The sequence below is a fragment of the Nicotiana tabacum genome, chromosome 11 (assembly GCF_000715075.1).
Source record: "Nicotiana tabacum cultivar K326 chromosome 11, ASM71507v2, whole genome shotgun sequence".
In the NCBI taxonomy this organism is placed as follows: Eukaryota; Viridiplantae; Streptophyta; class Magnoliopsida; order Solanales; family Solanaceae; genus Nicotiana; species Nicotiana tabacum.
In genome coordinates, this window is record NC_134090.1 from 18,878,917 (window position 1) to 18,905,208 (window position 26,292).

Here is a 26,292-nt window from a genome sequence, read left to right on the forward strand (position 1 = left end):
TTCAAGTATTAGCTAGTTGATGTTGTAAAGTAATGCCGTCTCTATAGGTAAGTCCTTTTTCAGTTGAAATTTTAATGACTATTTTAGTAAGGTAGTGGAACAAGTTGGATTGATGCCGTTGAATTAGCCACAAATACTTGTATTGGGGTCGACTGTCTACGCCACACCCCTTGAGGTGCTGTTATTCTCCCGGCCCTGCATAAATATGAGATAATTTGTGCACCAGACTGACATCTCCTTCTTTGTAGTACTTCTGTAGCAGTACTACTACATTTTTCTTCATACTAGTACTAGGTATAAAGAACACCCGTCTTACCTACCTTGTTTGCATTTATGCATGTAAAGTTGTATACTTTCAATTAACATGCATAGTTTTCTTCTCTTTTCTTTACTTTAACAGCATTTATTATTTCCTAACTATAATTTCAAGCTTTTTTCCATTCTTATACTCCTTTTCCCTCACTAGCTAGTTCCACTCATTACTTCCATCTCAATAGTATACATCACTAATTAACTTCCACAATAATGGACCTCTTATTCACAGCTTTAGCGTTTCTTCTCTTAAATCTCATCTTCTTGTTCACGCGCAAAAACAAATCAAAAAACCTCAATCTTCCTCCAGGACCACCGGGTTGGCCGGTAGTCGGTAACCTTTTTCAAGTAGCTGGTTCTGGTAAGCAATTTTTCGAATACATTAGAGAACTCAAACCAAAATATGGCTCCATTTTCACACTCAAAATGGGTGCTCGTACTATGATTATTGTTAGCAGTGCTGACTTGGCTTACGAAGCTTTAATCGAAAAGGGTCCGATATTTGCTACCCGCCCGAGTGAGAATCCGACCCGAACCATTTTCAGTTGCAACAAGTTCAGCGTCAATGCTGCAATTTACGGGCCACTTTGGCGATCCCTTAGAAAAAACATGGTCCAAAATATGCTTAGTTCGAGTAGAGCGAAAGAGTTTCGTTATTGTAGAGAAATAGCTATGGATAAGTTGGTTGAAAGGATTCATGCAGATGCTAAGGCCAACAACAACGTCGTTTGGGTGCTGAAAAACGTGCGTTTCGCGGTGTTTTATATACTTTTGGCTATGTGTTTTGGTGTTGAAATAGATGAAAAAATGATTGAAACTGTTGACCAAATGATGAAGGATGTGTTAGTTGAGCTTCTTCCTAGAATAGATGATTATCTTCCTATATTGAGCTTATTTGTTGGGTATAAACAACGTAAGAGAGTTCAAGAAGTTCGCAAGCAACAAATCGAAACACTTGTCCCTTTGATCGAGAAACGTCGTAGAGCTATGCAAAATCCTGGGTCCGACAAGACTTCAGCCTCATTTTCATACCTAGACACTTTGTTCGATGTGAAAATTGAAGGTATAATAATGTTGAATTATATGAGCGTCTCATTTAAGAGTTTAAGCTATAAGACAAAATATATCTTTAACTATTTACTAAATTATACTTTCAGCAGGTAAAAAATCAGGACCAACGGATCCGGAACTTGTAACCTTATGTTCAGAATTCTTAAACGGCGGGACTGACACAACTGCAACGGCATTAGAGTGGGCCGTAGGGAGACTGATCGAAAACCCAAGCATACAAAAGAGAATGTACGAAGAGATCATAAATACAGTGGGTGATAGAAAGGTTGATGAAAAGGACATTGAGAAAATGCCTTACTTAAACGCCGTCGTAAAGGAACTTTTACGTAAACATCCTCCTACGTACTTTGTACTAACCCATGCAGTAACAGAGCCAGTTAAATTGGGCGGGTATGACATACCCACGGATGCTAGTGTCGAGTTTTTCTCACATGGGATCTCGCATGACCCGAATATCTGGTCCGACCCTGAGAAGTTCGACCCGGATAGGTTTCTATCAGGGCGAGAGGACGCTGATATAACAGGTGTGACAAAAGTGAAAATGATGCCATTTGGTGTCGGGCGGAGAATTTGCCCGGGTTTGGGTCTGGGAACGGTGCATGTGAATTTGATGTTGGCCCGAATGGTTCAAGAATTTGAATGGTCCGCTTACCCGGAAAAGAGCAAAGTGAATTTTAGTGAGAAGTTGATATTTACTGTGGTGATGAAAAATCCTTTAAGAGCTAAGGTCAAACCAAGAATGTAAGTGGAGTAATTTCATTAAGATTATAAGTCCAAAATATGGTTACAATATTTTCACGTTTATTTTTGTTCAAAATTGTTGTTTGATTGGTTTGTGGGAAAGAAGGTGGTGATATTCTCAATATTTCACCTTTTCATCTTTATAGCAGAACCTTCTGAAGCTTATTTATATTTATCGGCATTTGTTTTTGAGTTGGTTTGTCAATAATGGAATGTAGAGAAAAGAATAAGATAAATGCCTTAGTTAAATCGGCGCACCTCTGGTTACATTTTACTTTCTATAGTTAATTAATCGCAAGTTCTAGTATGGCTTATTGCGCAGAAAATGAATTTGTAATTTGAAGTTTATAGGTTTTGAAGTTTATAATATGTATATATTCGGTAGATTTTTCAACAAATATATATATAAAGTTTGGACTAATGTTAATGGACCCTAACTTTCTATGCTAGCTATATATGTCCCTGTTATTTCAAAAGAATTAACAAAAGAATTGGGGGTCACGTGAGTGTTACTCTTTATGAAGAAGCACGAGTTTTAGTAAGTTAAGTAGGTATTTGCGACAACCACTGAAAAGAACTGCTATTTCAAGAGAATTTATAAGTGTGGAGGGTCCATTGTTATTTTAATGTTTCCTTTTGTTGTTGGCCATTTAATATAAATATTTTTATGGACCTAGAAGCATTTTGTTCGTTGGTCCAATATAATTATGCATGTCAAGTATTTTTCCAGCCTTAAGTTATGGGAATCACCTTCTTAAACCAATAAAGATGGTATGCCCAAGAATAAGTTAACAATGCCTACTTTTTGAAAAGAATGTGGACAATTTTACAAATCATTGAAAAAGGAGATTGCGTTTAATTCCTAATATAATTAGGTGTTGAATTAAGCACTAAAACTAGTAATCACTTGTCCTTAGCATGACTTTAAAACTCTCACCTCCATTTAAGTCTTGTTTCTTCATATTTGTCTAGGGTGTTACATACACCAAGGGACTTCCACTACTAAAAAAGTGCCTATTCCATCCAAAGCATATATACCGACCGAAATAGTATAAATTGGTCGTAAACCCATAATATCGAAAATACTATACAGTTTGACACATTTCACTATTTGATCAAAAGTTGGTCAGACTTGCCTATTATGTACGGAAAAAATGTTAAAATAAAATAAGCTCCTCATTTTCGATCGATATCGGTCGGAATACTGAATTAATTTTTTCCCGCCCAGGTTCTATTTTATATTTTCATAAATAATATTCCTTCCGTTCCAATTTATGTGAACCTGTTTGACTGAGCAAAGAGTTTAAGAAAAAACGAAGATTTTTTGAATTTGTGATCCTAAACAAGTCAAAATAGGGTCTAGAATATTTGTGCGATTATAAAAGCTTCTTATTAAGGGTAGAATTGGAATTTTAAGCTAAATTGTTTTTAAATTTAGAAAGGGGTCATCTTTTTGGAATGGACCAAAAAGGAAATAGGTTCACATAAACTGGAACAGAGGGAGTATAAATTTCAAAAAAAAGTTGATGAAGTTTTCGACCGATACCGATATCGGTCGGTATTAGTGGTCAAACATTTATAGATCATTATGAATCAATTTACACACACACACACACACACACACACACACACATATATATATTCCCAAATCATGTGATTTGACTGAGTGTATGTTGTTGTTGCTACAACTTAGGTTTTAGTATAACACTATATATTTTGTTTTTAAATGTGTTATAGCATGTTGGATGTCGATACTTAGACTCGATCGCTCCCACATTAAAACTTATTTAATTCACTAAGACCGTCAGTATGTTCGAGTGTCCAGTTAAAATAAAAAATGATGCATGTTCTAGGTTAAATAAAATGATTAAGACCATATCATAGGTTAATAGAATATAATTGAATTTTCAATTGATCCACTGATCAAGTATCCGAGCAAATATTAATAATGATCAAACTTTGATTCATTTTTGTAATTTTCTTTAACGTTATTGTCTAATATGACAATGTGCAGGACTATCGGCAAGTATAAATGATTTGTTAAACAGAGGGATAGGATTGAAGGATCTATATGTGAAGCTTATCTTCCAAAAGAGACTGCCCATATTTGTTCTTACTAATTTGAGAGTCATGTGCTATGTGCTAGAAATATGCCCAACCAGCGCAATGTCATGATTGAGAATGATCCATTATATCCACCACTATACATATTCAATCAACCAAGCCGAGGTTCTAAAGATCGATAAAAAAAAAGGGCCTAAGTAGTATGGAGTACAAATCAGCTTCAAATTATGTATTGCTAAATTTTGGAAGTTCAACCCTTCTTAAGTACGTGTTGACGTAAGATTAATTTATATGGACTATTATTTAATTAGGTTGATGCAACTAATAAAATTTTCAATGTATCGCTCAGTGATTTCGTGAGTCATTTTGGCCATGATGCTGTATATTTTACATTTGAGGCGTGGTTTATGAGTATGTAAGTGCAACTTACATACTTGCTCACATATGAATATACATACCTGGTGTCTTCTAAATATACTTGCTCACTTGTGATTTATTTAACACTACATGTAGGTCAATAATCCAAACAACGATGTTAATCAATTTTTGAAAGATATATCTTGGGGACCTACACCCACGGTTACAACTATGTCTAAGTATTTTATGAATGGTTACAAATTTCACACTGAGGAATGCTCCAAGTATAAAAAAAGCAATAACAGTGGGGTGTGTGTTAAAGGTGGTGAAGGCAACCAGGATGGGAAAAATGATTATTATGGTGTGATCAAAGAGATTCTAGAATTAACATATTAGGCCAAATAAGAAGATCATACTTTTCCAATGCAAGTGGTTTGACCCAACACCTAAATGAGGTACAAATGTACACCTTGCAGTACAACGTAATTGAGGTTAATAAAAAGAGGGAGTATGATCGCTACGATCCTTTTATAATTGCAGAAAATGTTAGGCAAGTATATTATGCTCCATATTTGTCATGACCCCAGTTTTCTTCCGTAGGATATCGTGACGACACCTACTCTCTACGACTAGTTAAGACTAGCACTTACTAAATAAATTGGCAGAAATCTAGCAAAAGAACTATTAAGTAGAAATCGAACAATTTTAAATGAACTCAACATTTACAACATGAAATAACATCCCCCAAATTGGTACGACAAGTCATAAGCTTTGTTGAGTTTACTAGAAAATTCCTAAATGTAACTGTTCAGAATGGAATTAAACAATACAATGAAAATATCAAAAGGTGACTCTGAGGCCTGCGAACGTGACGATAGGTTTACCTTGAGTATCTACAGCTCGACCAACCAGCTAATAATCAACAATAACCGTGGCACCTGGATCTGCACAAAAATTTGCAGAAGCGTAATATGAATATACCACATCGGTACCCAGTAAATATCAAGACTAACCTCGGTAGAGTAGTGAAGAGGGACAATCAATACACCTACCAGACTAAACAATGTGAACAAGTGTGTAGATGAACTAATAGAGAAACAATATTAATATAAAGCTAAGCAGGATAAGGAATGCAAAACAATACTTGCAATGAGATACTGGTAAGAACTATATTCAACACGAAGCAGTCAGGTGATAATGCTGTAGACTAACTAATCACAGTCTAAGTTCAGAGAAATCAAATAAAGGGAAAACCAGCAACGATTAAGAACAATCGCTTTCATACAAGATCTGTTCTAGTATTTGCACGAGGTACCGAACCTCATAATCATAGCTCACGGGTCCCAATTCATGAACCCTAATCACTTAGCATCTTGTGCCACATTACAACTCATAACCGCATGGACGACTCACGTGCCAATAGAACGATCCTCACACAGACGACTAGAAAACAAGAGTACATATAATGGTTAATGATGACATGATTCACATTTTAAAAACCGAAATGGGTGATTTTACTACATGTATACTTGTGCAAGTATTCTATCATAATTTCAGTTAACAAATAAGAGTAGAGACAATGAATGTCACATAAGAAACGATCACCACGAAAGGTTCAGTATAATAAAAGCAGCAATGAAGTTTGAACTAGTGACTAGCACAACAAGATTAACTACATAGAACATAGCAAATAGTGTAATACGGAGGAAAACAATTAATAGTATTCTAAGAAAAACAACAATCAAAGACAAGTGCACATAAAAGGAAAAATGACAACAATAGCTCTCACGAGGTACCACCTCGTAGTCTAAAATCGTAAAATGAATCACAAATTTTCTTATGTCATTGCGGGAGTCTTTATATTTAGTTTAGAATCATTTTTTCCGAAATAGCATCCCGTATTTCAGCCCACCTTATCACACCGTGTGACTTCTAGTAGTTCCCCTACTAGTCACGCGTTTCAAGCCCACCTCACCAAATACAACAACACCAACAAGAATAACACGAGAATACGATAAGCAAATCAACACAAGAACTTCAGAACATAAAGAAAACGAAAGAACGAACTCACAGAGAAAGACACAATAGGGAAATAATAGTCTCAACAAGAATAGTTCAACAATGGAGAGGTAATGTGTAACAATAATACACGTAAGTGCAATTCGATAAAAAGAGAGATATCATGAATCAATGACCGCAAATAAGAATACGTCAACAATGAAAGGAATAACAGACTTCCATTAAGGCCAAGCAATTACAGAAGAGATAATAATGATTTCAATTAAGATTAATAAATTACGAAAAGGATAACATGACGATAAAAGAGGCAACAACTTTAGTTAAGCACATAAGAGTTCAATCAGTAATAAGGGTAAAACACAAAACAATTAATTTCAAATAACACGTAAGGGTAAATTTAGTATATGGGGAATTTAACACGACAAAACAACTTTATATTTAATAGACATAAGAACCTAAGATCCCTAAACGGTCAAATTTCCACAAATAAGCTCGAATATGTACTCGTCACCTTGCGTACACGACCTTCACATATCACAAATTATCACCACAGTACCAAATCCTAAGGAAAAGCTTTCCTACACAAGGTTAGACAAGTCACTTACCTCAAACCATGCTCAATCAATCAATTAGAAGGTCTTTCCCTCGATTTTCCAACTCCGAACGACTCGAATCTAGCCAAAAATATTTCATACTATAAATATAACTATAGGAAACTAATTTAAATAATGAAATTATGATCTTAGCCAACAATTGAAAAATCGCTACAAAAAGTCGACTCGAGCTCGCGTCTCAGAACCCCACCACAATTACAAAAGTCAAACACCCATCCGATATCGAGTCCAACCATACAAGAATTACAGAAATACGTTACTAAAATCTCGCTCAAATCCCCAACATTCGGCCTTTGAACTTTCCTCTATTTTTTTTCCAATTTTTCAACCCAAATCACTAATTAAATGATGAAATCAAAGACATAAATATGAAATTTAACCAAAACTAAGTAAGAATCACTTACTCCAATCACTCCCTTGAAAATCTCTCCAAGAATCGACTCCAACCGAGCTCCAAAAATCAAATGTGTGAAATAAACTGAAACCATAGATTTGGAAAATATATTCTGCTGACTAGAGATTTACACATCACTATCGTGGAAATGAAATTACGATCGCGAAGAAGGAAATGACCATTTCCTAGAAATTATACTACGGGATCACGAACAAATGCATGCAATCGTGAAGAAGGAACCAACTGATGCCTCAAGAATGCACTATGCAATCGCGAATGGATCCATGTGATCACATAAAGAAAAGAACACTTGTTAGACCCACATTTTCATACGTGAGAGCACGTCGTAAGTCAATTGATGTAAGCTCAGAAATGAGATCATCTTTGAAAGTACATGGAGTAAGTTAATCATGTTAACTTGGAGATTACAAATATTTAAGATCATGAACTGCAAGTAACAAGAGGGTTGGGAGGTTTAGAATTTAAACGAATTGAAGAAAATAAGTTTCGTCGAATGCCGACAAGTTGGGAATGTTATAACATGTACTTTTGGGGTGATATTAGGTTGCTTAACATTATAAGGAGGTTATGTTATGAGTTATTTTAGTCATATGATAGTTGTGTATTACATTTTGAATTTAAGCGAGTTGTGGAACAAAAGTTCGCAAAGGTCATCACAAGTTACATTCATAAATATGCTAAACTTTAGGTCAAACGTAGCTCGGCATTTCTCCCAAAGTACTTGGAATTAGGGGATGATCTAACTACAAAATTGAACATCTATGAGTCTAGTTTCTAATGGAGTAAATCGTTCATTTATACAACATTGGAGTAGAGAGATATTAACATTTTTGCAAGACTACACAAACTGGTAGGTGACAAGTAGGTGCATCACCTACTTGCCAAAAGGAGAGGCCTCAATTAAAAGCTCCAAAGTTGGCCAAGAGGGGAGTTTTAAGGGATGATGAACTCATTTTTTCCAGCCATCTTTAAGACCAAGAAAACCATATTCAACCCATGCAATTCCTCCCCAAAAATCCCATACAAACCCTAGGTTATTTAAGGTGTTACGATGTGATTCTAGTGCCGAAAAGCCCGGACAACTTGCTAGTTTCCCTTTCTCCTTCTTGTAGCTACATTGGGGGACTAATTTTGGATGAAGAAGGGCTAGGTTTCGTGGTTTCTACTCAAACTAAGGTAAATTTATGCATCTACTTCCATTATCTATGCTTGTACGAGTTATAACTCGATCATAAAGAATAGACCTAACAAGTTTCGAAAGAATAGTATATTGTTTATTGTTGCGTCACTGTTGGCTACTTGTAAACTTACTTATAAGTTGAAGTCATGGATGGCTTATTGGATAAGAGGCTTAATTATGTACTTTTAGTTGTGTTGCTCAATTTGAAAGAAAAGACAAGGCGAAACGTGTTTTAGTAAACTGAAATATTAATTTTGAGTTGTTGAACTTGTGGGACTATTTTGTGGGCTGTTTCGTGCTGCTGTTGGGTTGTCTCTTTTGCTACTGTTTTTATGGAGTTTATGAGGATAAAGGATGTGGAGAAACATAACATAATAGAAGGGTGGTTCGCTTGTCGTTCGTCGTAACATTTTCGGATTGTTTGACACTATTATGGTCGTCGTTTTGTGTATAAAGTAATAGGGGTATGTTGGGCTGTTTTGCGGTATTTTATGATGGATATAAGGTTGGGAAATGATGTATATATGTTGTTATTTTTATGTTCTTGTTTTTGTTGGTGTTATGTATAATTGGGAGGAAGTAAAGATTATAGGAGAGATGCTGCCCGTTTTATTATAAAATAAGCTTGTCGTTTATTGAGAGATGGTTGTACCTTCCATAACTTGATGATAGTATTGTTATCATTGTTGTAGATTAAGGTGCAACGAGACGAGTTTAACGTGGTTATTGGACAGATTGTGATAAGGTATGTTAAGTCTAAACCTTTCCTTCATTTTGGCATGATCTCTTAACTACATGTGTTTGATAATGAGGCATAAGGAGATGTTCGTATTCTTGAACTTATGTACATTATCATAGTCTCATAAGTTACAGTATCCTTCCTGAGAAATGATTGTGATGCAGTATGAGATGATGTTCTCAGAGTTAGCTCGTCATGCTGTTTGGTTGGTTCCAACACATACACACATAGAGAGAGAGAGAGAGAGAGAGAGAGAGAGAGAGAGAGAGAGAGAGAGAGAGAGAGAGAGAGAGAGAGTATTACAAGTATTTTCACCACCATCGAGCTATAATCGATGGGCAGGCCCCTATTGGGCAGTACTACAGTATTTTCACCACCATCGAGATATAATCGGTGGGCAGGACCTTATTGGGCAACCTCTGATCAGATGGTAAGTTATATACCTATGGATGAGCACCTGTGAGCGAGCCCAAAATAGCTGAGATACAAAGCCTAGTATGGCCGATCGCCTATGAGCGAGCCTACTATGGCAGAGCAGTTACACATACCGAGCCTTATCGGGCCGGACAACTATTTTACATACTATATGGAGAGAGTTGAGTCAGTATCAGTAGGTAAGAATATCTTTAGATTATCTTTGACTCCCAGTTACATTCAATTATTATATCACCAGTTCAGTTTCAACTTTCAATTATTTTTTTGCCTTACATATTTAGTACATTATTTCGTACTGACGTCCCTTTGCTAGGGACGCTGCATTTCATGCTGCATGTCCTGATAGACAGCTAGATAGACCTTCCCAATAGATAGAGCCAAACATCAGCTTGGTTGGTAAGCACCACTTCCCCGGAGTTACCAAGTCTAGACCTTGGAGTCTATTTTATATATACAGGTTTGATGGGAGGTCGAGGCACTGTCTCGATCATGATACAACTCACACACACACACACACACACACACACACACACACACACACACACACACACACACACACACACACACACACACACACACACACACACACACACACACACACACACACACACACACACACACACACACATATATATATATATATATATATATATATATATATATATATAAATGTATATGAGTTTTTGGGTATGTTTACCCCTCAGATGAGAGAGATGATATTTTCAGATGATTCAGAATATGGCCTCATCGGTTTAGGTTGAGGGCTACCCCTCTAGAGTTCACAGTTATAGAGTGGTACGCTCGGGCCGAGGATGGCACCAGGTGTCGGCCACGCCTGTCACAACTCCGGTTCGCTCTCCGTGAACCATCGTGACAGCACCTAGTCTACGACTAGGTAAGCCTAAAATGCGGAAGATAACCAAATTGCGGAAGTAAAAAATTTAAAACAGAAATAAGGCAATAACAATGTTTAAATGTGCTGCTCGACATACACCATATATCAATCTCAAAACCAATATCCAAATCCAAGACTCGGAAACCCACGAATCAAAAGCTGAGATCAATACTACATAGCTCTAACTCCGGAATGTCTAATAAGAACAGATAAAGTACAGAAGGGCTAATTACTAAAAGCAGGAATAGAAAAGGGCTTCTCAGTCTGTAGACGCGACAGATGTACCTCGAAGTCTCTAAGTAGTCGCCTCCCTTAAGGATGATAGGCCTGAGTAGAAGTACCTGGATCTGTACATGAAAAACATACGCATAAGAGGTATGAGTACCCCACAACGGTACTCAGTAAGTGCCAAGCCTAACCTTGGTTGGGTAGTGACGAGGAAGGTCAGGGCCCTACTGAGATTAAATAAATATAAATATTACAGGATAAGATAAGCAGTGCAATTGAAAATCTATAGCAAGAATATACACAAGATAATAAGAGTACAATAACAGAAACATAGATGAACGCAAACCACAAGGAAGTACCACTCATAACAAGGATGATAACTGGTGATCTCTTGGTATCCTCAATATATGGTAGGGATCTCTTGGTATCCCGAGGATCTCTTCGTATCCTCAATATATGCTAGGGATCTCTTGGTATCCTCAATATATGCTAGAGATCTCTCGGTATCCCAAGGATCTCTTGGTATCCTCAATATACGTTCCAGGGATCTCTTGGTATCCCTCACCTCAGTTCAGATCATAAATACATACAGGGGATCTCCCGGGATGCCGTCCCGTAGTCCCAAAGTAAAAACACACAACAGCAACACAAGAATACCTAATTAAGCTAAATTTCGTACCAGGTAAACAGTTAATCTTAGACTAACATACTTCATGTAATGCAATTAAGGCAGTTTAAGTAAATAGACAATTAAGTCAACTAAACATGCTTTTCTAAACTAGCAACAGGCTAAATTCACAAGTAGAATAAAATAGGAAAAAGAACTCAATTGAAATACTTAAGGAAAAACTGGATTTTCAACAATTAGCTCAAGTATGTGCTCATCACCTCACATACGAGGCATTTCAATTATAAAATATATCATATCCTAAGGGGAAGGTCCCTCACACAAGGTTAGACAAGCCGCTTACCTCGAACCGACTCAAAATCAACCCAACACCATGTCCTTGCCACGAGTACTTGACTCCAAATAGCCCAAATCTATTCAATTCAATTGCATAATGTAAATATCACTTCAAGTAACTGATTCTACAATTAAATTCTAAGCTAATACGCGAAATTATGTAAAATGACCAAAATTCCCCTTAGGCCCACGTATCGGAATCGGGTAAAATTTATAGTTTCAGAATCCTCACACTCTCACGAGTCTAACCATACCAAAATTATCCAAATACAATGTCAAATCCCCAATCAAAACTCAATTTCTTGGCCTCAGAACTTTTTCCCAATTTTCATACAAATTCCGAAATTAAAGGATGAATTCATGTTTAGATTAATGGGTTACAAGCAAAAATGAGTTAAGAATCGTTACCCAATCGATATCTCTAAAAATCCCTCAAAATCCCGCTCAAATCCGAGCTCCCAAGCTTCAGTTTTGATAAAAATGGCTAAAACCCTCGATTTTGAAATCTTATATCTACATAGAAAATTCCTTCTTCGCGAACGCGGTCAAAACCTCGCGTTCGCAAAGCACAAAATAACTTTGACCATTTTTCCTTCTTCGTGAACGCGTCCCTCACTCTGCAAACGTGATGCCTTGCACAGACGAACCTTCGCGAACGCGACGGGCACCACGCGAACGCGATGCACAAAACTCCACTGGGCCAATTCCTCTTCCGCGAACGCGAAGCCTAATTGCGAACGCATAATACAACCATCCAGCCTCTTCGCGAATGCGGAGTCCCTCTCGTGAACGCGAAGGCCAAACTTTTCGCCCAGTACCATCTCCTCTTCGCGAACGTGAGATCCCATTCGCGAACACGATGAAGGAAACCAGAACTGATTGCTGCAACATTTTATGCAATTTCCTAAGTTTCAAGAATGACCCGTTGAGCATTCGAAACACACCCGAGGCCCCCAGGACCTCAACCAAACCTACCAACCAATCCTAAAACATCATTCAAACTTGTTCCAACCTTCGGAATGCTCAAAACAACATCAAAACACCTATTTTCATCGGATTCAAGCTTAAAAATTCCAAAAACTCTAAAAACAAACTTTCGATCAAAAGGTCTACCAGACCTCGTTCGAATGACATGAAATTTTGTACATACATCCCAAATGACATGACGGGACTGCTGCAAATCTTGGAATTTCATTCCGACCCTCTGATCAAAATCTCACTATCGAACCAGAAACTTCCAAAATTCAACTTTCGGCATTTCAAGCCTAATTAGCTATGGACCTCCAAAACACAATCCGAACACGCTCCTAATCCTGAAATTACCCAATGGAGCTAACAAAATCATGAAATTTCCATTCTGAGGCCGTCTTCATATTGTTCCGACTACGGTCAACTTTCCAACACTTAAGCTCTCATTTAGGGACTAAGTGTCCCAAAACTCTCCGAAACTTAAAACCGAACATCCCAACAATCAAAACAGCGGAAATAGACTTGGAGAAAGCAGTTAATAGGGGATCGGGGCATTAATTCTTAAGACGACCGGCCGGGTCGGTACAACGCCTCTTCAGGTTTAGGGCATGACAAACTTGGTATCAGAGCAACTCTATCATAGGGAGTCTACAAGCCGTGTTGTGATGACCCGGCCAGTTGTCTCATAAGTTACCGCTCCGTTTTCCCCATTTCTACTTCTTTATGCTTTGTTTATCTGTGTTATGTGATATCGGGTTAGTCAGATCAAGTTCGGAAAGAATTTGGTAAGGTTTGAGACACTTAGTCTCTTTTGAGTGAGTATAAGTTGGAAAAGTCAATCAGATGTTGACTTGTGTGTTAGAGGGCTAAGATGTGAGTTCCGATGGTTCAGTTAGCTTTGGGACTTAAGAGCGTGATCGGAATGAATTTTGGAGGTTCGGAGTAGATTTAGGCTTGAATTGGCGAAATCGGATTTTTGGCGATTTCCGGTTAATAGGTGAGATTTTGATATAGGAGTTGGAATGGAATTTCAAGAGTTGCAGTAGTCTCGTTGTGTCATTTGGGACGTGTGTCCAAAATTTCAGGTCATTCGGACGTAGTTTGGTAAGGTTTTTGATCAAAAGAGGAATTTAGAAGTTTTTGGAAAATTATGCTTGAATCCGATGTGTTTTGGTCGATTTGATGTTGTTTGAGGTGTTTTGAAGATTGATACAAGTTTGAATAAGGTTTTGGGATATGTTGGTGCCTTTGGTTGAGGTCTCAGGGGCTTCGGGTGAGTTTCGGAGGGTTGAACGGACCATTTTGAGTTAAAACAAAGTTGCAGATTTCTGTTCAGCTGTTGCAGGTAATTTACTCTTCGCGTTCGCGAATGGACCCTCGCGTTCACGAAGAGTCAGTTGAGGAAGGTGGAATTTAAGCCTTTGCATTCGCGAGGATGGCTACGCGTTCACAAAGGGCTAAGTGTTTGTGCATCGCGTTCGCGGGGTAGTGTCACGTTCGTATAGAAGAAAACGAGCGGCTGAGCTTCAGTGGATTTAATTCATCGCGTTCACGATAGGTAGAACGTGATCGCAAATGCCTGTCTGAGTAAGGCATCGCGTTCGCGATGTGGTGGTCGCAATCGCGAAAGAGGAATTTGGTCAAGGTTATTTTTATGCTTTGCGAACGCGTGGCTTTGATCGTGTTCACAAAGAAGGATTTTTAGGCCTGGGCAGAAGGTTTAAAAGGTCGTCTTGTCCGCGAATGTGGGGTTTATTTCTTCCATTGTTGGTCGTTTTTGGAGCTATTTGAAGGATATTGAAGAGGGATTCAAGGGGAATCACTTGGAGGTAAAGATTTTGGACTTAAAACTCGATTCTATTGTGAAATCTACCTAATAAATAATAGAATCTAAGTCTAAAATTGAGGAATTAGGGCTTTAGATTAAGAGACATTAAATGAGAATTTGAGGGGTCATTTGGACTCTGATTTCAGTGTTCTTGGTATGTATGGACTCGTGGGAGGATATTGATTCCATTGATATGATTTTATCGAGTTTCGAGATGTGGGCCCGGGGGTCGGGTTTTGCCAATTTTGGGATTTGTGGTATAATTTCATTATTTTCGTTTGGGCTTCGTTCCCTTAGCATATTTTGACGCCGTGATTCTGATTTTGGATAGATTCGATGCGAGTGGAGGCCGATTCGAGGGGCAAAGGCATCGCAGAGTAGTATTTTCACCGGTTTGAGGTAAGTAACCATTGTAAATCTAGAACTGAGGGTACAAAACCCCAGTATTTGACTTGTTTTGATAAATGCGGTGACGCACATGCTAGGTGACGAGCGTGTGGGCATGCACCAGTAGGGATTGTGACTTGGTTCGTCCCGTAGCAGCTATTCAGCCACGTATTTGATTTGGAATCTTATATTATTCTGTACTTTAGTCATTTATACTGTATTATGGGCTGTATGCCATGTTTTGGGGCCTTGCGCCGACCTGTTGAGACCCTTAGGGTCATTTTTACTGTTTTTCCTCACTTTACTTGTTGAAAGCATATCCTCAGTCATGATTTACTTGTTTAAATGTTTAAAACTGGTTTTATCACCCCATTTCTAATTGTGAGGATTGTTTAGGCTGAGTTCCCTAAATTCTATTGTTGTGCCCGAGAGGCCGTGAGGTTAATGACTGAGAGAGGTTGAGAACCTAATAGTGAGGATATTATATGTATATATTATGGATCAGGCTGCACGCCGCAGTGATACTTATATGGATCGGGCTGCACGCCGCAATGATATATATATATATATATATATATATATATATATATATATATATATATATATAGGCTCTCGCCTCAGCGATATGATGCTTGGGCTGTAGGAGCCCCTCCGGAATCTGTAACCCCCTGTGAGCGTAGTTGACTATAAATTACGGATCGGGCTGCACGCCGCAACAGTTACTATAATTTTTATTATTACGAGATATTAATGAGCCTGAGTGCTGAAAGTGAGTACTGAGTGACGAGAGTGAGTTACGAGTGTCTGAGAGGCTGTCCAAGAGGCCATGTTCTGAGTGAGACCTTGCCCGAGGGGCCAGTTACGATATTTTCACTGATTTCACTCTTCTTTTAAAAATAGTCTTTGTTGGAAAAATTGCTAAGTATATGATTTCAAGTTTTTAAACTAAAGTTGATAATTTTACGACGAAACTGGTGTTAAACTGTGAAATGGACTTGCTATCCTGTTGTTTTATTCAGTTATATGATTTTTAACTGCTCGTCACTGCTTTCAGACCTTATTTACTTTAGTTACTTACTGAGTTGGCATACACACGTTACTCCCTGCACCTTGTGTGCAGATCCAAGTGCCCGAGTGGCAGAGTGAGGGTCCTCAGCTGATCCAGAGGTTGACGGAGATTCAAGGTAGTTGCATGGCATTCGCAGCCCTATTTTCTCCTTCTTATCTTGTTCTTTTCCGACATTTTTCTAGACTTTTGTTGTATCAGACAGTCAGTTATGTAGTAGAGGCTCCAGACTCGTGACACTAGATATTTGGGGCTGTGTAGTTCATGTTTATTTGACTTCCGCTTATATTTGGTTGTTTTAAACACTTATTTTGGAAATTTGGTATTTAAACCATTGTTAGAAAATGGTTTTATAAAAGGAATTTGTTGTAGTTAATGGTTTGGGTTGGCTTACCTAGTAATGTGATAGGCGCCATCACGACCAGGTATTTGGGGTCGTGACACGTGTCTAGTAGAGCCTGTTTGTAGATGTGTTGTGTACCACATTATATAAATAGGAAGCTACAAGGCATTTAGGAGTCTGTTACCCTTCTTTCAAATCCAAATCGTGCTATAGAGTTGAGTCATAAGAGTTCGAGCCAAAGCTCATGTTTGCTAATGATATAGAGATATTTTCAATAAGAAAAATTATAGATAGCCAGAGGGCTAATACAACAGCAGGTGAGGGCATTAGTAGATAGAGTATTCTTGACGACAATGGCCCTGTTTGAGACCCTATTAGATCATGCATACCTGATGTGCGAATTTCCCACTTACCCTAAGACGGAAATCTCTAACATACCCCGTGAATAGCAGACCATGAGAGTATCAGATGGTAAAAGAATAAGTTTCAATAGGTAACAGAAGCAATGTGAAGAAGGGTGCAAGGTACCTAGTTAATGAAGATTATCTGAATTTCCACGTCAGACAGAGAAATAAAAGGATTCTAAGCTACCTTCAATAGAAATAGAGGTTTGTACAATTGGTCATACCCATCTCAGTTATGCCTTATGGGAGCTAACATATATAGTTTAAGAGAAGGATGAGATATCAGGATCCAGCTTGGGTTAGAGTAACCCGAAATGGTGGATTGAGGCAGGGGAGCTAACGGTGAAACAATGTTTGGTTGAAGTTTTCAGAATAATGCGATAGATTGAAGTATTAGCAGAAGCATAAGAAGAGAGTAAATGACGCATTATGAGTAAGGTATGATAAATGGGTAATAACGGTAAATCAAAATATGGTAGGATGACAGAGTCTATGGTCAAGTGAAGGAAAAGACAAGAGATCACAGGCTTTGAGACTATAAAAAAGTATATGCCATAAAGTCATATATTTATTTTGAAAAATGAGTTGGTGGCTCCAACATGATTACTAGAAAGCAAAGTTAGACCCTCTGAGTGATAGAAATTAGCATAGTCTAGTAAATAAGAAAAAACAAACATGATTTAATGACCGAAGGATTCAATAATAGTAGGATTTGTCGTAAACCTTCTTCGCCCTCTCTCCGTTATAAAAATTCCCAATTCTTCTTCGCTCTCTCTCTCTCTCTTCTTAAAAATTTCTCAATTCTCAGCAGAAATCCATTTTCAAGACTACCTGGACATGGAATATCAGAAGAAACTCGCAAGAATAAACAGAATATGCATACGAAACCAAAAGCGGACTAAACCCTTCTCGGATCGCAATGGTAAAAACTTATATTTCCACACTTAGCTTTAATGTATTTAACCTTTTCCGTGTTATAAATTAATCGATGTTAGATATAAACCCTAATTTATAACATGAAATAGTTGACCAGAAATAAAGAAAAAACATCTCCAGGTACTGAAAATTGACATATTATTAGTAACACATTCTCATTTTGGTGTACTGCAAAAAGGATGGTTTAGGTGTTCTATGATCCAATTTCTTTGTTAGTGGCTTATTTTGATCGAGAAATTCTTTTGGTCCAGCAAAGTATGAAATGCGCATGAAACTTTATATCTTTTGGTAGACTGTATGTTGAATTATTTTATATTATTCCTTTTCTCTAACTCATTTTCGAAAATTTCATGTGTTCTACAGAGAATGTTGATCCCACAAATTGCAGAGGGAATGCTAATGAAAAAGAAAACAAATTTCCTTCTTTGCCTGATATAACAATGGTCAGTTCTTATAAATCTAAGGGTGTTAATTTTTACTAAATAGTTTCATATATGTCAAGCTTATCTTAATTGAAAAGATTCATGAACAGTTTCCCAGTCGAGACGCAAGAGGTGCTTTCTAAAAGATGATGTCAATGAAATGAGGAAACAAAGGAATGTAATGAGAACAAATATGTCAATTAACACAAATATGTCATGGCACATTTGAAAAGAATTCAGGTGAATCTGGATTGAGTACCATTAGGATGGCTGGAATGTATGCTCTAGATGGTGATAAAAGAAATACACATGTTGTTGTGCCAACTCCATCATATAAGAATTGTACACCACCAGTTGACATCCCTATAACATGTTGTGGACATGTTTTTTCCTCCAAACCTTTTGAATATAATCCAAAGTCCCTTCCACTACGAGATTTTAGAAATGGTTAATCTTTTATGATCTTATTTCTTAACTTGTATGTAATGGTTATCTATATTTATCAGAATGTTTAAATATTTGAATTTTTAGTTTGTGAATGGCAGTGTTTGAAAGTTGTTTGTCTTCAAATAAAAAGCAGAACAAAGGGAAAGGCATATTAGTGAATGAGAATACAGATAAATCTGGACTGAGTACAATTAGAATGTTTGGGATGCATACTGCACATGGAGAAAAAAATAAATGGACATGTTGTGCCAATTCCATCATATCAAAATTGCACACCATCAATTATCTACCCCATAATGAGTTGTGGGTAGATTTCGAAATCCAAGCCTCTTGCATATAATCCAAAGTCCCTTCCAGTAGCAAATTTGAAAAATGGTTAGCCTTTTCTGGTGTCCTAATTATTAATTTGTATGTAGTGGTTATATATTGGTATAGAAGGTTTAAATATTTGAAAATTTAACTTTATGATTGACAGCATTTGAAAGTTGTTTGTCTTCAAATACGAAGCAGAACAAAGGGAAAGGCATATTGATGAATGAGAATATGAATAACTCTAGATTGAGTATAATTAGAATGGCTGGAATGCATGCGCCAAATGGCGATAAAACAAATGGACATTGTGTTGCGCCAACTCCATCATATCAAAATTGCACGCCACCAGTTAGCATTCCCATAATTAGTTGTCGACAAGTTTCTTCATTAAAATCTTTTGCATATGATCCAAAGTCCCTTCCACTCTGAGATTTGAATAACAGTCAGTCTTTGTTTGCTGTCCTAATCCTTAACTTGTATGTAATGGTTATCTATATTTATCTGGAATGTTTAAACTTTAATGTAACTTGAAAAGTTTATTTTTTTAATGATAGAGTGTGAAAGTTGTTTGTCTTCCAATACAAAGCAAAAGATGGTGGTGAATGAGCATATGGATTCAAGTCGTGTCAATATGCAAACTGAAATTTTAAGTTCCAGTAATGTTACCCCACAAGATCATTCAAGTAATTTTGGTTAGTTGCTCAACTGTCTCTAGATAATAACTCATAACTAAATTCAAGAAACTATAGGATATTATTAAACTTTTTTCTACTACTTTGAGTTATTAATTACTCCTTTTATATTAAACAAAGGCATTATATGTATTCAAAGTGAAGATAAAGTCCCTGATTTAAATATTGCTCTAGGTGATGAAGGTAAAACTTTGAGTTTTCTCATATCGCTATAGACTCATTGCAAAGTTGTACTTTTGTAGTAAAATTCCGATATTAACATCATTATATACACAAATTCATGAAAGTTAATTATATATTTATTTCATGCATAACAGGTCAACTAAACCTAGAAGGTGAAGATGATGATAATGATGATGATGCTGATGATGAAGATGCAAATGAATGTAAAGGTACATGAAGAATAACTCAATTAGTGATAAATCATGTCCAACATATATTGATAATTAGAGTTGTAGTTCAATTGTCACTTATTTGAGTTTACTATCAACTTTTTATAGAGGATGACATTGACTGTTGAGACATTTGCAATGAAGGTATGTATTATGTGTGTTTTCATATATGGGATTAATGAAATTAGCTACATTATAAAATTGATGACTTTAACCATATAAATATTTCATTAATAGAGTATAGGAATATAGAAGATCCTACAAATGTATGCGAATATTGTGGGGCATATTTTTGGTTCGAAGAAAGAGTATAAGTCTAAATGACCAGTATTTACTATATGTTGTAATTGTGGAAAGATAAAGCTGCTGAATCCAAAGGACCCTCCTCAAATTCTAACACAATTGTTGTTTGGATCTAGTAAGGGGAAACATCTATTTTAATCTTTTTAAAATAATATCGCATTTCATATATAGTTCGTCATTCTCCAACTGCATAAAATGCAGGTCCTAAAAGCGACCATTTTTGAGAGAACATTAGGATTTATAATTCTATGTTCTCATTTACATCAATGGGGAAAAAGTTGATGTCTCTTTTAATCAAACACGGGGACCAAGAACACTCAAATTGTCTGGTTAGAACTATCATCAAATCGGAAGTCTATTGCCTCCTGATGGATCCAACCCAAAGTTTGCGCAATTATATATTTATGATACAGAAAATGAAGTACAAAATAGAATTCACGCTGTGAGGTTTGGATTCTACCATAAATGAATTATAACACGTAAATATATTTTACATGAAAATACAATATATAATAATTTTATATATATGTATTTTTGTGCAGTCGTGGCCAAACCATGGAAAAACTTCATGTTAAGATTGTTAATGATCTGAAGCAAATGCTTGATGGCAACAATGTTTTGGCAAAGACAATTTGAATGGTAAGAGATAGATTTCAAGAAGATAGAAGCAACAATGTTAGACTCAGATTGAAAGGAAAAAGGGGCACCGATGGAAGAAGATACAACTTGCCTATGGTTTAGAGGTAGTTGCTTTGATGGTGGAAGATTTTGGACTATCTAGATGTGATAGGGACATCCTTATCGAAACCCAATCCGGACAGCTACAAAGGATAAATGAATTAAATGCTGCCTATTTAGGGTTATAATATCCTTTACTATTTCCATATGGTGAAGATGGATACAGAGAGGACATTCCTTTCGAGGGAGATGATGAATCGATTGGAGGAAGGAAATGTGTTAGCATGCGGGAGTATTTTTCTTATAAAATTCAAGAAAGGAATAATGAAGTTCCGACGATTGTGTCTTCTAGAAGATTATTTCAGCAATTCTTGGTTGATGCATATACAATGATCGAATCTTCTCGATTAAGTTATATTAGGCTCAATCAAAAAAAGTTGAGATGTCACATGTATAAAAGCTTACAAGATGTTATTTTGCATGGAGAAATTAATCCTTCTTCTCAAAGAAAAAGGATAATTCTACCGTCCAACTTTACAGGGGGTGCACGATACATGATTCAAAACTATCAAGATACTATGGCAATATGCAAATAGGCTGGGTACCCTGATATTTTCATCACCTTTACTTGAAATCCAAAGTGGCCTGAGATTCGTAGATTTTAACTAAATCCTGAGGATCGTCCAGACATTTTAGCTAGGGTATTAAAAATCAAATCGGACCGTTTGATAAAGGATTTATGCGACAATCAGATTTTTGAAAAAGTAAAAGCATGTATATTGCCATAGTTAACTTCTAACAAATAATAATTACTTTTTATGTTACATAGGATAATAGGTTTTAAACGAATATTTCAATTATATTTATGAAGTGTAATAAATTCTTTTTGATGTAGTGATTTATACAGTTGAGTTTCAAAAACGAGGGTTGCCTGATGCTCACATCTTGCTTTTTCTTCATGAGCATGATAAATATCCAACTGCTGCAGATATTGATCGAATCATTTTTGCCGAAATACCAGATGAATTGGCTGATCCTGTTTATTATAAGGCCGTTCATAATTTTATGATGCATGGCCCGTGTGGTTCTACAAGAAAATCTTCTCCTTGCATGCAGAACGGAAGATGTACCAAGCATTTTCCAAAAAGGTTTGTTGAGTCAACAACAATTGATGAGGAGGGTTATCCTGTTTATAGACGAAGGGATAATGGTAGAAATATAAAAAAAGATGGTATTGACTTGGATAGTAGGTATGTGGTGCCTCACAATCGGTTCTTATTACTTAAGCATGATGCTCATATTAATGTAGAATGGTGCAATTAGTCAAGATTCATTAAGTACTTATTTAAGTATATTAACAAAGGAAATGATCGTGTTACCGCTGATTTTTCTCAAAGCGTGCAAGAGAAAGATTCATCAAATATTGATGAAATAAATATGTATTATAATTGCGGATACATATCACCATGTGAAGCTGCTTGGAGAATATTCAAATTTTCAATTCACCATAGAGAACCTCCTGTGGAAAGACTATCATTTCATCTTCCAAATGAATAAAATGTTATATTCTCTGATGATGATCCAATTGATTATGTTGCAAATAGACCAAGTGTAAAGGAATCAATATTTTTAAGCTGGTTTGAGACAAATAAAACATTGCCAGAAGCAAGAGAATTGACTTATGCAGAATTCACTCTTAAGTTTGTTTGGATGAAACAATTTAAAAGTTGGGAGAAAAGAAAAACTTCTGTATTTTTCATTGGAAGAATTTTCTTTGTTCCGCCTGGAACTGGTGAATTATATTATCTCAGATTGTTGTTGAATGTTATTAAAGGTCCAAAATCTTATGACGATCTTAAAAGAATCAACAATCATAACCATCTCACTTTTAGAGATGCATGTTATGCACTTGGGTTCTTGGATGACGATAAAGAGTATGTGGATGCCATAAAGGAAGCAATTAACTGGGGAATGTCATCATATCTTAGGCAATTATTTGCTATGTTGCTGTTATCCAATTCGACGTCTCGGCCAGAATATATTTGGCAATCAACATGGAAATTATTATCAGAAGATATCCTCCATGAAGAAAGAGTGTTTTTGACTAATCTAGGTATAAATATAGACTTTCTATTTTCAAGTTATCAAATAATGTTTCAGCGTCTATATGAGGATATTTAAGTAGTTATTTGTAGCATAATAACTAAATATAGTTATAAAGAGGATAAAAATTACATGCATATATATCCTTATAGTTATTTTAGTGTACATGTGAGTATGTAACTAGTCTAGCTCAAAGCATATTTAAAGGGTTAATATATTGAGTCTTTAATAACTCCATGACTAAATTTTGCACAAAATTTAAAACAAAATCTGCAAATTTTGAATGAAAATATAAACTCCTATGTGAAACTCTTTGTATTTGATTTCTTTACTTAATTCTTTAGAAGTTATATTCTTTAATTTATGATCTTTATGTTTAAGATAATATGGAGTTTCACTATATAGCATTCATAAGTTCTTTGTTGTGTAAATCATTATTATAAGCAACTAACCTAACTAAAAAGCTAAATTAAATATACTTTATTTGTGTAATCATGTAATATGTTTTTTTATATTATTGTTATTTAAATTCTATAATTCTTTTTGTTCTTTCAGAGGCAGACCTAATAGATGATGAATTGAAAAAACGTCGTTTACAAAAGTTGAAAAAAGTTTTGAAAAACTGTGGAAGAAGTTTTCATGATTTTCCAATCATGCCAAGACCTCTTTACAATGAGGAAGAAGTTGACCATAGCAATAGGTTAATCCATGATGAATTGCATTATAATCATTATTCTCTGTTAGAGGAACATCAACAATTATTAATAAATTTGACAGTTGAACAAAAGTCGGTTTATGACAAAATTATGAGGGTAGTGAATGAAGCCAAAGGCAGATTCTTCTTTTTGTATGGTTATGGAGAAACTAGAAGGACTTTTATTTGGAAGACTCTATCTTCTTGCATACGGTCTAGAGGAGACATCGTGTTAACTATTGCATCAAGTGGAATTGCATCTCTTTTGTTATCAGGTGGTAGAACAGCTCATTTGAGATTTGTAATCCCTCTCAATCCAACTGAAGATTCAACATGCAATATAAAACAAGGTAGTCCTCCAGCAAATTTGATTACAAAGACAAAGTTGATTATTTGGGATGAGGAACCGATGATACATAGATATTATTTTGAAGATCTTGATCAAACTTTTAGAGATATTCTTAGATTTAAAGACATATCGATGCTGATAAACCTTTTGGAGGTAAAACAGTTATTCTTGGTGGCTACTTCAGACAAATTTTGCCTGACATTGCAAAAGGATTTAGGCAAGATATTATTAATGCTACTCTTAATTCTTCGTATTTATGGACCCACTGTGAAGTCTTAACTCTAACAAAGAATATGTGGTTACAAAGAGATCAGTTAGATGCACATTTGGATGAGTTAATTTTTTTTTTGAATGGATTTTAGTAATCGGTGATGGAAGTATTGGGAGTTACATTGATGGCATTGAGAATGTCCAAATCCCCGATGATCTTCTCATAAATAATTATGATGATCTAATATTGGCAATTGTTGAAAGTACATATCTAGATTTCTTTAACCATTCTAGTGACATTGATTACTTCCAGCAAAGAGCAATTCTTGCTCCAACTCTTAATATGGTGAAGTAGATCAATGAATATATGGTTTCACTCAATCATAGTTCTGAGAAGATATATTTGAGTTCTGATATAGTTTGTATGTCTGATCATTCCTTTTCAGCTTTGAAGCACGTACATACACCCCAATTCCTAAACAATATTAAATGTTCTGGAATTCTAAATCACTCTATTACTTTGAAGGTTAGTATTCCTGTGATGTTGTTGAGAAATATAGACCAGTCATCAGAATTGTGTAATGGCACGAGGTTAATCATCACAAGACTTGGAAATCGGGTTATTGAAGCCAAGGTTTTATCGGGTAACATGGCTGGACAAAAAATATTTATCCCGAGAATGACGTTGACGCCATCAGATGCAATAATACCTTTTAAGTTCCAGTGAAGACAATTTCCAATTGTTGTATCTTTTGCCATAATAATTAATAAAAGTCAAGGCCAGTCATTGTCTCATGTGAGATTATTTTTGAAGAAGCCAATATCTACGCATGGACAACTGTATGTTGCTCTTTTACGCGTGACGAGTAGAAAAGGGTTGAAGATTTTAGTTTATGATGATGATGGCCAAATAACGAATGAAGTTACAAATGTGGTATATAAAGAAGTTTTCCATAATTTAGTTTGAGATGAATCTAGACATGATGAAATTATCAGGTATTTACAATATATTTTTCTGATTTCTATAATTGCTTTAACTTTTGAGTAAACATTACTGTTGATTATATTTTCATTGTATATTTTCAGTAGCTATTCTCATCTAAGGTTTTGATAATTTATTTTTCTCTACTGATTATTTGACCCTTAATTATTTTTCTTTTGTAAGATTCCATGGATGATAATAAGATAATTTTTTCTACGAAGATCCCTGCCAAGAGAACTGGAGAAGATAATGGATCATCTGTAGTAGAAGTTGATGATGATGTTGCACAATTATCAAGCAACAAGATCAAAAGAGTGATTAACAAGAGAAAAAATCCATGAATGACTGCATTTACTTCATTTTAAATGGTTTTATTGAGATAATTGCATAATTTAAATTTTAGAAAGTATCTTTGAATCATGACTTTTAGTCTGAAGTTACTTGACTCTTTATGTTATTGATTTGATTAATATTAGAAGATCTACTGAAGAAGTTTAAAATACCGTACTTGAATGTTTATATTGTTATATCAGTCAATCATTAATGAGAAAGAATTTATGAATGTTATATGTGAGTTAAGTGAATGAATCAAGTATTGAGTAAGAGTTTGTGTAGTTGAGGTTTTCGTACCTACTTGTGTTTGTGAGACTTCATACTTCTGATACAATTTTTTTGTATGAGATATAGTATTCAATAAAATGGAAAATTAAGAATCGATACTCCATCCTTTAAGCAACAGAA

The 26,292-nt window shown here is 35.8% G+C and overlaps 2 protein-coding genes across 3 annotated transcripts; both read left to right on the forward strand.

Moving 5' to 3' along the window:
• The first annotated feature begins 326 nt into the window (after positions 1-326).
• LOC107786159 (cytochrome P450 77A1) lies at positions 327-2,316 on the forward strand. Of its 2 annotated transcripts, none has more exons than XM_016607611.2 (2): positions 327-1,375; positions 1,470-2,316. In XM_016607611.2, the coding sequence occupies exons 1-2, from the start codon at positions 526-528 to the stop codon at positions 2,126-2,128; spliced, it is 1,509 nt and encodes a 502-aa protein (XP_016463097.1). In that variant the 5' UTR covers positions 327-525; the 3' UTR covers positions 2,129-2,316. The 2 variants fall into 2 exon arrangements, with proteins under 2 accessions (XP_016463097.1, XP_016463098.1); XM_016607612.2 differs by having other exon boundaries at positions 449-1,375; positions 1,473-2,316.
• A 17,424-nt stretch (positions 2,317-19,740) lies between these two features.
• On the forward strand, positions 19,741-25,892 carry LOC142165760 (uncharacterized). Its single transcript, XM_075224132.1, has 8 exons — positions 19,741-19,840; positions 19,961-20,023; positions 20,158-20,232; positions 22,109-22,463; positions 22,818-23,326; positions 23,872-24,576; positions 24,722-24,915; positions 25,773-25,892. Exons 1-8 carry the CDS (start codon positions 19,741-19,743, stop codon positions 25,890-25,892), a joined length of 2,121 nt encoding a protein of 706 aa, XP_075080233.1.
• The last annotated feature ends 400 nt before the right edge of the window (positions 25,893-26,292 follow it).